This window comes from Rissa tridactyla, chromosome 4 (genome assembly GCF_028500815.1).
Source record: "Rissa tridactyla isolate bRisTri1 chromosome 4, bRisTri1.patW.cur.20221130, whole genome shotgun sequence".
In the NCBI taxonomy this organism is placed as follows: domain Eukaryota; kingdom Metazoa; phylum Chordata; class Aves; order Charadriiformes; family Laridae; genus Rissa; species Rissa tridactyla.
The window spans coordinates 72,436,409-72,447,059 of record NC_071469.1 but is presented as its reverse complement, the minus strand read 5'-3'; the positions used below and the strand labels follow the sequence as shown (position 1 = coordinate 72,447,059).

General features: G+C 61.8%; 2 protein-coding genes across 2 annotated transcripts; both read left to right on the top strand.

The window, feature by feature from the left end:
• Positions 1 to 1,004: 1,004 nt before the first annotated feature.
• On the top strand, positions 1,005 to 3,357 carry LOC128909137 (C-factor-like). The gene is made up of 6 exons (XM_054200405.1): positions 1,005 to 1,279; positions 1,647 to 1,698; positions 1,905 to 2,092; positions 2,457 to 2,615; positions 2,850 to 2,969; positions 3,228 to 3,357. Exons 1-6 carry the CDS (start codon positions 1,133 to 1,135, stop codon positions 3,339 to 3,341), a joined length of 780 nt encoding a protein of 259 aa, XP_054056380.1. The 5' UTR covers positions 1,005 to 1,132; the 3' UTR covers positions 3,342 to 3,357.
• A 3,347-nt stretch (positions 3,358 to 6,704) lies between these two features.
• Positions 6,705 to 9,130, top strand: LOC128909138 (C-factor-like). Its single transcript, XM_054200406.1, has 6 exons — positions 6,705 to 6,865; positions 7,233 to 7,284; positions 7,491 to 7,678; positions 8,043 to 8,201; positions 8,559 to 8,678; positions 8,970 to 9,130. Exons 1-6 carry the CDS (start codon positions 6,719 to 6,721, stop codon positions 9,081 to 9,083), a joined length of 780 nt encoding a protein of 259 aa, XP_054056381.1. The 5' UTR covers positions 6,705 to 6,718; the 3' UTR covers positions 9,084 to 9,130.
• The last annotated feature ends 1,521 nt before the right edge of the window (positions 9,131 to 10,651 follow it).

Below are 10,651 nucleotides of genomic sequence, written 5' to 3'. Positions count from 1 at the left end.
GGAAGGTGCCGCTGGCAGGAGAGTCCCAGGGCTGCACGGGGGACTGCCTGCCTTGCGGTGTCTACCAGATGAGCCCCAGAAAGCAGAGAGCATTGGGGAGGAGGAAAGCAGCCGCTGCTGGAGGGCAAGGGCTCACTTGGCTTTGCAGCTGGGAGGAAGCGGCTCTGGTTAATGCTACTGCCAAGACATCCCAGGGGAGGAGATGACACATCAGCAGAGTCAGTGTCTCCATTGTTGCCCAGCAGGCCATGCAATGGCTCTGGGACTTGCCTCTTGAAAGCAATGGGTTGGCAAGAGGTTTCTGGGGATATGGTTTCACCCGTACTGCTGTGGGAACACATGACGTGCACGCACACCAGTCCCAGGCCTGCAAATCTCTAACGCCTCACTTGAGGTACTGGGCAGCACCGGGCTTCACAGCTGATAGCCCAGAACTGTCTGTGCCCCACGCCAATGAGCGATGTGGAGAATGGGGCTATGAGCAAGGCATTTCTCTTTGCTGGAGAAGGTGCCGGGCACCTGAGTCCTCCATGGCTCTGGGCAGAGGGACCACTCAACTTAGCACTGCATCTGTAATGTGTCAGCCACACAGGTCCACTGCCTTCTGCCAGTAGACCATGCTGGGTTTGCTCCAGTCCACGAGTCTTTTATGGGACAATCAGAGAGTGGGAACCGGCTTGAAAGAGGCAAGAGCAAGGCAGAGAATATCTGTGCACAACCATCTGTGGCACGACGTGGTATGATGTGGAAAGTCTGTCTAGCCCACAGGATGCTTGTGAAGCTGTCAAGCCCACCCAAGCCGTGGGACATCCCACATCCCTCCCACATGCTGCTCCCTCCCTCCTCATCCACAACAGAGTCTCCTGGCCAGGCTGCTCAGAGATTACGGGGCCAGGTTTCCCAAGGTCAGCTGAGTTTGCCTGAAAACCCAAGTGACTTTTGCCCTTTGGTAATGCGGGCTGGCTCCCAGCCAGGAACTCTGTCCTAGAGTTCGAAGAGCTGGAGAGGTTGTAGCTGGAGCCAAGGGTTTGTTCAAGCCCCGAGTGGGTGGGGTGGCCGTGGAACATGCTATAAAGAAGCATTAGGGAGCTGAGCAAACAATGCAAGACGGAGCAGGGGGAGGAGAAGTGACATGGCAGGGCTTCGCGTCCGCTCCGTTCTGGTGACAGGGGCCAACCGTGGAATCGGCCTGGGGCTTGTCCAGCATTTGCTGGAGCTGCCAGAGCCACCCCAGTGGGTGTTTGCGGGTTGTCGGGACCCCAAGGGCCAGCGAGCGCAGGTGAGGCTGGGCTGGGCCGCGGCAGGTTGTCCTGGGGCCGGGAGCGCTGGGTGCCGGGGCAGCAGGTTGGAGCAGGGAGGGGCTTTGCCAAGGGCTGGAGCTGCAGCCGGGCACCCGCGGCACAGGGAGCCGGGTCGGGACGGCCGTGGCAGCAGCTGCGCCTGGCGTGCGCGGAGGGGATGGTGGCACGTGGCGTGCATGGGCGGCTCGGAGCCCCGTGCGAGGGGAGCGGGGCAGCCGCAGCAGGGTGCTGGGCGCGAGGCCGGGCAGGGACGGAGCCGGAGCCCCACGGGCTTTGCCTGGGAAAGGCTGAGCCTCTGCGCAGCCCCTCCTGCCCCGCCGTGACCACGCGGTCCCTCTCTTGCAGGAGTTACAGAATTTGGCCTCCAAGCACCCCAACCTGGTTATCATCCCGCTCGGTAGGTGCCCCGAGGTGGGGTCCCTCGCCCCGGTTCCCCTGGCATGTGGCCCGGGCGCTGCGCACACCCTGAGAGCCCCATGCCTGGAGGGAACCGTGCCCACGGGCCACTGCCTGTGGGGACACTGGGTGCTGCTGGTCCTGGGGGGACACAGGGGACCCCTATCCACGATGGAGATGCTGACATCCCCTGTGTTGGCTCTGCAGAAGTCGCCGACCCCGACAGCATCAAGGCAGCTGCAGCCAGAGTCGGGGAGCAGCTGGGGGGCTCAGGGCTGAACCTCCTCATCAACAATGCTGGGATGCTGATAAACAATACACTTGAGAATGAGACACTGGAGAACATGACGCAGGTTTACACCACCAACACGGTTGGGCCCCTGCTGCTGGGCCAGGTGAGACCCTCACCCCCAGAACCACAGCGCAGCTCTTGTGGGTGTCCTTTCCCCCAGAGCTGGCTCCCCAAACTGGGCTGTCCCAGGGACATGAAGGGAGGGTGCCAGAGGGTCCTGCCCCCGCTTTGGGGCCCGATGGGCTCTCACTTGGTGAGAAGCTCATGGAGCCGTGGGCTGGAGCTCAGGAGCTGGAGCCTGGTGGGCTGCGGCAGTGGGAAGAGGAGGGAGGATGCTCCGGTGCTGGTGCCAACGTTACCCGCTATGGCAGGAGCTGGTCCTCTCCCCTGTGCCACCTCCATGCACACCCCTGTTTTCTCTCATCCTCTCCCCTCCTCTCTTCTTATCTCCTCTCCTCTCCTCGCAGGCGTTCCTGCCCTTGCTGAAGAAGGCTGCCCAGGGGAGCCCGGGCTCAGGACTGAGCTGCAGCAAGGCAGCCATCATCAACATCTCTAGCATTGGGGGCTCCATTAAGGAAGCCTATTTTTGGGATCTGGCAAATAATCTCTCATACCGCTGCAGCAAGGTGTGTGATTTGCGGAATACGGGTCCAACCTTCTTTTCTCTGCAAGAAACTGCTCAAGCCCTCCAATGTCTCCCCCCTCAGTCCCAGCAGCTCTCTGCGCTATAACTGAGCTCCAGGCAGTCACTGGATCCCTCTCATGGCACATTCCCCTGACTGGCCCCAGGTGGGCTCTGGCCGTGTCCCCTCGCAGCCCCCCTGCCCCTCCCACCGCCATCCTGCCCTCTCTCCCCGCAGGCTGCTCTCAACATGCTGACCAAGTGCCAGTCCCTGGGCTACCGCGAGCACAGCATCCTCTGCGTTGCTCTCCACCCTGGCTGGGTGCAAACCGACATGGGGAGCTCAGCCGGACGCACGGTAGGAGTTTCCCCGCGGCGGGTCCCTCACAGCCCCTCTGCTGATTTCCCCCGGGAGGGAGCCGCTGCCCGCAGCCCCCAACCACGACCTCCCATCCCTGCCCGGGCGGCTGCCCCAGCCCCGGCTGCCCCCATGCCCTCGGCTCCCTGCTCGGCCCCTCTGCCCGGGGCTGCCGCCTTTCCCCTCGCCCTGCGGCAGCTCCTGGCTCTGGCCCAGCTGCTCCTCGGGCACGGGCTGCCTCTCCCCCTCTCCCCACAGCCCCCCCTGACAGTGGAGGCCAGCGTGCAAGGGATGCTGAAGGTGCTCTCCTGCCTCTCCGAGAAGGACACCGGCACCTTCCTAGACTGGGAAGGGAAGGTCGTGCCCTGGTGAGATGCCGGCCTGGCCTGCTGGCAGCGGGGCTCACTGCCGCTGCTCCCGACGGCCCCCGACATCAATAAAGCCCTGCCCGAGAGCCACCGTCTCTGCTGTGCGGCCACGCTCCTTACCCCGGGCTGTGGCGGTGCCCGCAGCCGCCCGCCCGCCCCACGGCTGTCGCTGGGTCCCTGCGAGGGACAGCCCGTGGGTGCGGTGGCAGCGCGACCAGCCTCTGGGGACATCCCCTCCAGGAGGCACCGCAGACGGGGCACAGCCCCTCTCCCGGCAGGAGAGAGATGTCCCGAGCATCCACAGGGCTGGCGACCATCCCGTGGGCTGGCTTTCACCCTGCCCAGCAGCGGGGCACCCCCGGGGCTGTGCTCCACCTGGGGTGCCCGAGGGGCTGGGGTTCTCAGGGACCGGCTGCCCTCTCCCCTCAGTCGGGGGACGCTGGGTGGCAGCTGGACAGACGGACACACGGCACTCAGGCAGAATATGGGCAGCGAGTGCCAGGCTCGGCCGGGGCTGCCTGTCATGGCAGCCTGTCCCATCCCCTCCCGCTCTCTCCTCAGCCCAGGACGGGGCTGCTGGGGAGCGAGCCCCGAGGCCTGGAGGAGCCCCTGCTCTGGGGTGGTCCCGGCCCCCCAGGCAGGGCGGGGGGCTTGGGCAGGAAAGCAGCAGCCTCTGAGGAGGGGGCGGCACTGGTCCAGCATGGCTGGCACTGCTGTGAGGAGGGAGGAGAAGGGGAAGGGGAAGGGCCCAGCCCTGGGATGAGCGGCCACCAGCCGCTGCGGCTGGGGACATGCGGGGATGTGACGCTCGTCTGGGTGACCGCGCTCCCCATCGGGACAGCCTGGGGCCCAGCAGGCCTGGCCCCACACTGACATCTCCCCAGGCTGCTGTCATTTTCTCCTCCACGCCCTCCTGGGCCCGCTGTTGGCAGGGCTGCCATGGCCCGTGGTTCCCTCTCTGCCCCGGCGCGGCTCCAGAGCCTCCAGCCCCATGTGCACAGAGATGCAGGATCCAGAGTGGGTCCTGGGGCTCCCGGAACAAGTGCCCTCCCTTCCCGGAGAGGGAGGAGAGCTGGTGGGGTGACCTGGTCCTGCCAACCCTTCCCTGCACAGCCCAGAACCTCCTTCCTCCCCATGTCGGTCTTCACCCAGCCTGGATGGATGGCCGCGCATAAGACCCCTTCTCTTGGAGCTCCACAGCCATGCACCTCGTCACCGTGTTCTGGGCAGCCTGGAAGAGGGCACTGCTGTGCCAGCACCACGCGGGGCATGGGTGGGCAGGAGGGGGGACATTTCCCAGCCAGAAAATGGCTGTGGAGGTGGGAAAAGGGACTTTTCCCTGGGGTAAAGCATCGGCACCACCCGCCTGAAGGGCTCAGTCCCGGTGCTGCTGTGTCGGTCTCGGTGCTTACACTTAGGAGGACCAGGCAGGGGGTGGGTGGCCGGGGGTGGGTGGGTGCCCCCATGGGCTCCCCTCCACGGGCATGGTGCACAGCAGAGCGTCCCCAGCACCTCCCCTGGCACTTCACCTTGCTGGCACAGTACGGGTACATGGGGGCCTCCGGCACCCCGAGGCACAGCCCGATGGAGCCCAGTTTGGTGGAGACGCTGATGACCGCAGCCCTGAGCTGCCTCCTGGCCTCCCGGCTCCTCTGGGTGGGCAGAGGAGACCCACGGTCCTGGTCTTCCCCCATCAGTCTGTGTCATTCGAGAGAGCCAGAACCCACCCAGCTGAGGCGACACTGCACATGGTGAATTCACAGATAGAATCATAAAATCATCTGGGTTGGAAGGGACCTTTAAGATCATCGAGTCCAACCAGCAACCTAACACTGACGAGTCCACCACTAAACCATGTCCCTCAGCACCACGTCTGCCCGGCTTTTAAATACCTCCAGGGATGGCAACTCCACCACTTCCTGGGGCAGCCTGTTCCAAGGCTTGATAACCCTTTCGGTGAAGAAAATTTCCCTAATATCTATCCAAAGCCTCCCCTGGCGCAACTTGAGGCCATTTCCCCTTGTTCTGTCGCCTGTTCCCTGGGAGAAGAGACCGACCCCCCCGGCTGCACCCTCCTTTCAGGGAGTTGCAGAGAGTGAGAAGGTCTCCCCTCAGCCTCCTTTTCTCCAGGCTGAACACCCCCAGCTCCCTCAGCCGCTCCTCATGTGACTTGTGCTCCAGACCCCCCACCAGCTCCGTTGCCCTTCTCTGGACACGCTCCAGCACCTCAGTGTCTTTTCTGAGGTGAGGGGCCCAAAACTGGACACAGCCCTCGAGGTGGGGCCTCACCAGTGCCGAGCACAGGGGGACGGTCACTGCCTACCACTGCCTGGTCCTACCGGCCGCACTATTGCTGATACAGGCCAGGATGCCATTGGCCTTCTTGGCCACCTGGGCACACTGCGGGCTCATATTCAGCCAGCTGTCCACCAATACCATGGCATGGCAGTCAGCCGTGTCAACTGACACTTGTCTTACTGATGAGGAGCTTCGGGCCTTGGCCCTTCAGATGAGACTACACAGCCTTCAGAGCCCCCTGAGCCCTGGCACACTCAAGCTTTTGAGACCGACCCTAAACTTTTGTCCTTCCTGAAACAAGCATGAGAAGAGTTGCAAAATGGAGGTGCGATAACATGAGTTAATTTGCAAAGTGAGAGAACAGAGAGGGGAGATCCCAACAGCAGCGATGTCCCCCACATGTCAGAAGCCGTGGGGCAGCCACTGAGCTTAGTGCATCGCGAGGCAGCACCCAAAGGGATGGAGGGCGCGAACAGCAGAGACGTGATGTGCTGGCCACACACGTCCACTGCCTTCTGCCAGTAGACCACATTGGGTTTGCTCCAGTCCACGAGTCTTTCCTGGGACAATCAGAGAGTAGGAACTGGCTTGGAAGAGGCAAGAGCAAGGCAGAGAATGTCTGCTCACAGCCATCTGCGGCACGACCTGGCTCATGGGACCCGGGGAAGCGGGACGGGACCAGCCTGTTTCCAGTGTTCTGTGGGTACGATGTGGAAAGACCATCTTGTGAAGCTGTCAAGCCCACCCAAGCCGTGGGACATCCCACATCCCTCCCACATGCTGCTCCCTCCCTCCTCACCCACAACAGATTCTCCTGGCCAGGCTGCCCAGAGATTACGGGGCCAGGTTTCCCAAGGTCAGCTGAGTTTGCCTGAAAACCCAAGTGACTTTTGCCCTTTGGTAACGCGGGCTGGCTCCCAGCCAGGAACTCTGTCCTAGAGTTCGAAGAGCTGGAGAGGTTGTAGCTGGAGCCAAGGGTTTGTTCAAGCCCCGAGTGGGTGGGGTGGCCGTGGAACATGCTATAAAGAAGCATTAGGGAGCTGAGCAAACAATGCAAGACGGAGCAGGGGAAGGAGAAGTGACATGGCAGGGCTTCGCGTCCGCTCCGTTCTGGTGACAGGGGCCAACCGTGGAATCGGCCTGGGGCTTGTCCAGCATTTGCTGGAGCTGCCAGAGCCACCCCAGTGGGTGTTTGCGGGTTGTCGGGACCCCAAGGGCCAGCGAGCGCAGGTGAGGCTGGGCTGGGCCGCGGCAGGTTGTCCTGGGGCCGGGAGCGCTGGGTGCCGGGGCAGCAGGTTGGAGCAGGGAGGGGCTTTGCCAAGGGCTGGAGCTGCAGCCGGGCACCCGCGGCACAGGGAGCCGGGTCGGGACGGCCGTGGCAGCAGCTGCGCCTGGCGTGCGCGGAGGGGATGGTGGCACGTGGCGTGCATGGGCGGCTCGGAGCCCCGTGCGAGGGGAGCGGGGCAGCCGCAGCAGGGTGCTGGGCGCGAGGCCGGGCAGGGACGGAGCCGGAGCCCCACGGGCTTTGCCTGGGAAAGGCTGAGCCTCTGCGCAGCCCCTCCTGCCCCGCCGTGACCACGCGGTCCCTCTCTTGCAGGAGTTACAGAATTTGGCCTCCAAGCACCCCAACCTGGTTATCATCCCGCTCGGTAGGTGCCCTGAGGTGGGGTCCCTCGCCCCGGTTCCCCTGGCGTGTGGCCCAGGCGCTGCGCACACCCTGAGAGCCCCATGCCTGGAGGGAACCGTGCCCACGGGCCACTGCCTGTGGGGACACTGGGTGCTGCTGGTCCTGGGGGGACACAGGGGACCCCTATCCACGATGGAGATGCTGACATCCCCTGTGTCGGCTCTGCAGAAGTCGCCGACCCCGACAGCATCAAGGCAGCTGCAGCCAGAGTCGGGGAGCAGCTGGGGGGCTCGGGGCTGAACCTCCTCATCAACAATGCTGGAATTGCACAGCCAAAGTCACTTGAGAATGAGACACTGGAGAACATGACACAGGTTTACACCACCAACACGGTTGGGCCCCTGCTGCTGGGCCAGGTGAGACCCTCACCCCCAGAACCACAGCGCAGCTCTTGTGAGTGTCCTTTCCCCCAGAGCTGGCTCCCCAAACTGGGCTGTCCCAGGGACATGAAGGGAGGGTGCCAGAGGGTCCTGCCCCCGCTTTGGGGCCCAATGGGCTCTCACTTGGTGAGAAGCTCATGGAGCCGTGGGCTGGAGCTCAGGAGCTGGAGCCTGGTGGGCTGCGGCAGTGGGAAGAGGAGGGAGGATGCTCCGGTGCTGGTGCCAACCTTACCCACTATGGCAGGAGCTGGTCCTCTCCCCTGTGCCACCTCCATGCACACCCCTGTTTTCTCTCATCCTCTCCCCTCCTCTCTTCTTATCTCCTCTCCTTTCCTCGCAGGCGTTCCTGCCCTTGCTGAAGAAGGCTGCCCAGGGGAGCCCGGGCTCAGGACTGAGCTGCAGCAAGGCAGCCATCGTCAACATGTCGAGCTCTGCAGGCTCCATTGAGGAAGTCTATTTATGGAATTATGGACTTGTTGTCTCGTACCGCTGTAGCAAGGTACTGCCACACTGCGCCAGGCGTGAGAACAGACGTTTTCCTCTCCAAAGAATCTCACATGCCTTCCAACCTCCCCCTCAGTCCCTGCACCTCTCTGCGCTGTGACTGAGCTCCCATCAGCCACTGGATCCCTCTCACAGCACATTCCTCTGCCTGGCACCAGGTTCCACCTCAGAGGGACGTGCCGGGACGAGCCCTTGACTGGGCTGGGCGTCTGCACGGGGATAGTGCAGCAGCACCCTGTGCCCTGGGGAGCTGGCTCCACCTGCCCTGCCCTGTCCCAGCCGTGGGCTCTGGCCGTGTCCCCTCGCAGCCCCCCTTCCCCTCCCACCGCCACCCTGCCCTCTCTCCCCGCAGGCTGCTCTCAACATGCTGACCAAGTGCCAGTCCCTGGGCTACCGCGAGCACGGCATCCTCTGTGTTGCTTTCCACCCTGGCTGGGTGCAAACAGACATGGGGGGCTTAGGATCACAAAAGGTAAGAGAGCTTTTGCCCAAGGTCTGGAAGAAGCTTTTTATTTGGAAACGCAGAGCTTGCTGTGGATTGAACAGTCCCAGACACGTTGGGGTCTGAGGGAGCTCTTTGGCAGTTACCCTGAGCTGGAGGCACATGGGGGAAGAAGATGAGAGACAGGGAACTCTTCTTGCCCTGTGCTGGCCTCCCCTCGCTCACTTCTGAGAGCCCCAAGCCCTGAGCACTGGTCTTCTCCAGGGCAGACCTTAGCCAGGCCTTTGACAAATGGCCGTGTTTCTCCTTCTGCCCCTGCAGCCCCCTGTTACGGTGGATGAGAGTGTGCAAGGGATGCTGAAGGTGCTCTCCTCCCTCTCTGAGAAGGAGACTGGGACCTTCCTGAACTGGGAGGGTAAGGTTGTGCCCTGGTGAGACGCCAGTCCAGGTCCTGCACCAAGTTGTGCCTGTGTCTTAATAAATTTGCGTCTGTAAACAATAAGTAGCACTGTTTGAGCCTTCATCTTGGTCTCCTTTTAACTATCGTTGTGAGAGTCTTCGCTAGTGCTTTGAGAGAACTTCTTGGACTTATTTCTGCATACAACTGAGCTAGGTTAGTCGAAAATTCTGATCTCCTCTGACAGGCGCCCTTGGCCATCATCCTGGTAGGGCTTTGATCCCTGGGGACAGATGGGCTCATCCCACAGCTCTCCCTCTAAATGGAACAACCTTCTGATGCATCAGGCACACCCCCCCCACCCCCAGTGAACCCTGCCTTGTTTCTAAGTACAAGGGCCGGCACAGCTCTGCTCCTAGTTGGTTCCTCTGTCATGTATGTCAGGAATCACCATTATCACCAATGCCCTCCAGCATGTTGCTTATGCCCTGCTGTGTCGTCCCTCCAGCAGATAACCACGGTGGTTAAAATACCCCATGAAAACCAGACCCTGCAAACATGAGGCTCCTTCTGTCTGTAGAAGGCCTCAGGCACTTGTTCCTCCTGATCAGGCAGCCTACAGCAGACACAGAATGGTTTGGGTTGGAAGGGACCTTAAAGATCATCTGGTTCCAACCCCCCTGCCCTGGACAGGGACACCTCCCACCACACCAGGTTGCTCCAAGCCCTGTCCAGCCTGGCCTTGAACACTTCCAGGGATGGGGCATTGACAACTTTCCTGGGCAACCTGTTCCAGTGCCTCACCACCCACACAGTAAAGACACTCACTACAGTGACACCCATCCCATTCTTCTCCTTAATCCTGACCCACAAGCTCCCAGCTGGCGCATCACCCATCCCCAGGCAGAGCTCCGTGCACTCCAGCTGCTCTCTCACATGAAGGGAAATCCCATAAAGGGGTCCCTGAGCCTCACCAGCGTCCCAGGACTGGGGATGCTGCTCTGTGTGTTCATCTCCAAGCCTTGTCTGTATCCCAGGATACAGCCCCCATGTGGGGACGCTCCCCATGGCTCTCAGTGCTCCCCCATGCTCTTTGGGGAGTGGGCAGTGAGGTGGGGATAGCACCCTCCCCTCCCTCTTGTAGGGCAAAACCTGGCAGGATCTGGGGGAGGCTAAGAGGGGGCAGGGGAGCCCTTGGAGCCCCTCTGTGACACGGTCTGGGGTCACAATGGATCATTCCATATCAGGACAGAGATGGAGGCCCTTGGGTGAAGTCAACGAAGGAGGTGGAGATCGTGGAGGAGGCGTTTCCTTCTCAGCCTCCTGCTACAGAAGTTAACCCAGAGGGAAGTGGGGGACAAAGATGGAAAACCTGTGGCCAGATGAGTTTCCGACACTCAAGAAACTCACCTCTGCTGGTGAGGCTCACAGGAATTATTTCCTGGATGTTGTAGACAATTTTAGCTGTGAAAGTAACTGTGGAAACATGGGGGCTTTGCATGAGAACTGGACAGGGCTGATGAGTGCAACAGGAACCCTGTCTGATCATCCCTTCCTGGCTCGGGATCAGTTTGGCAGCCAGGATTCCTGGGTCCTCTTCCTGAGG

Excerpts from the sequence above, each read along its gene's own strand:
- LOC128909137 (XM_054200405.1), top strand. The coding sequence starts at position 1,133 with ATGGCAGGGCTTCGCGTCCGCTCCGTTCTGGTGACAGGGGCCAACCGT. Across the intron at positions 2,093-2,456 it reads GGCCCCTGCTGCTGGGCCAG|GCGTTCCTGCCCTTGCTGAA; the intron begins GTGAGACCCTCA and ends CTCTCCTCGCAG. Across the intron at positions 2,970-3,227 it reads GGAGCTCAGCCGGACGCACG|CCCCCCCTGACAGTGGAGGC; the intron begins GTAGGAGTTTCC and ends CTCTCCCCACAG.
- LOC128909138 (XM_054200406.1), top strand. The coding sequence starts at position 6,719 with ATGGCAGGGCTTCGCGTCCGCTCCGTTCTGGTGACAGGGGCCAACCGT. Across the intron at positions 7,679-8,042 it reads GGCCCCTGCTGCTGGGCCAG|GCGTTCCTGCCCTTGCTGAA; the intron begins GTGAGACCCTCA and ends CTTTCCTCGCAG. Across the intron at positions 8,679-8,969 it reads GGGGCTTAGGATCACAAAAG|CCCCCTGTTACGGTGGATGA; the intron begins GTAAGAGAGCTT and ends CTGCCCCTGCAG.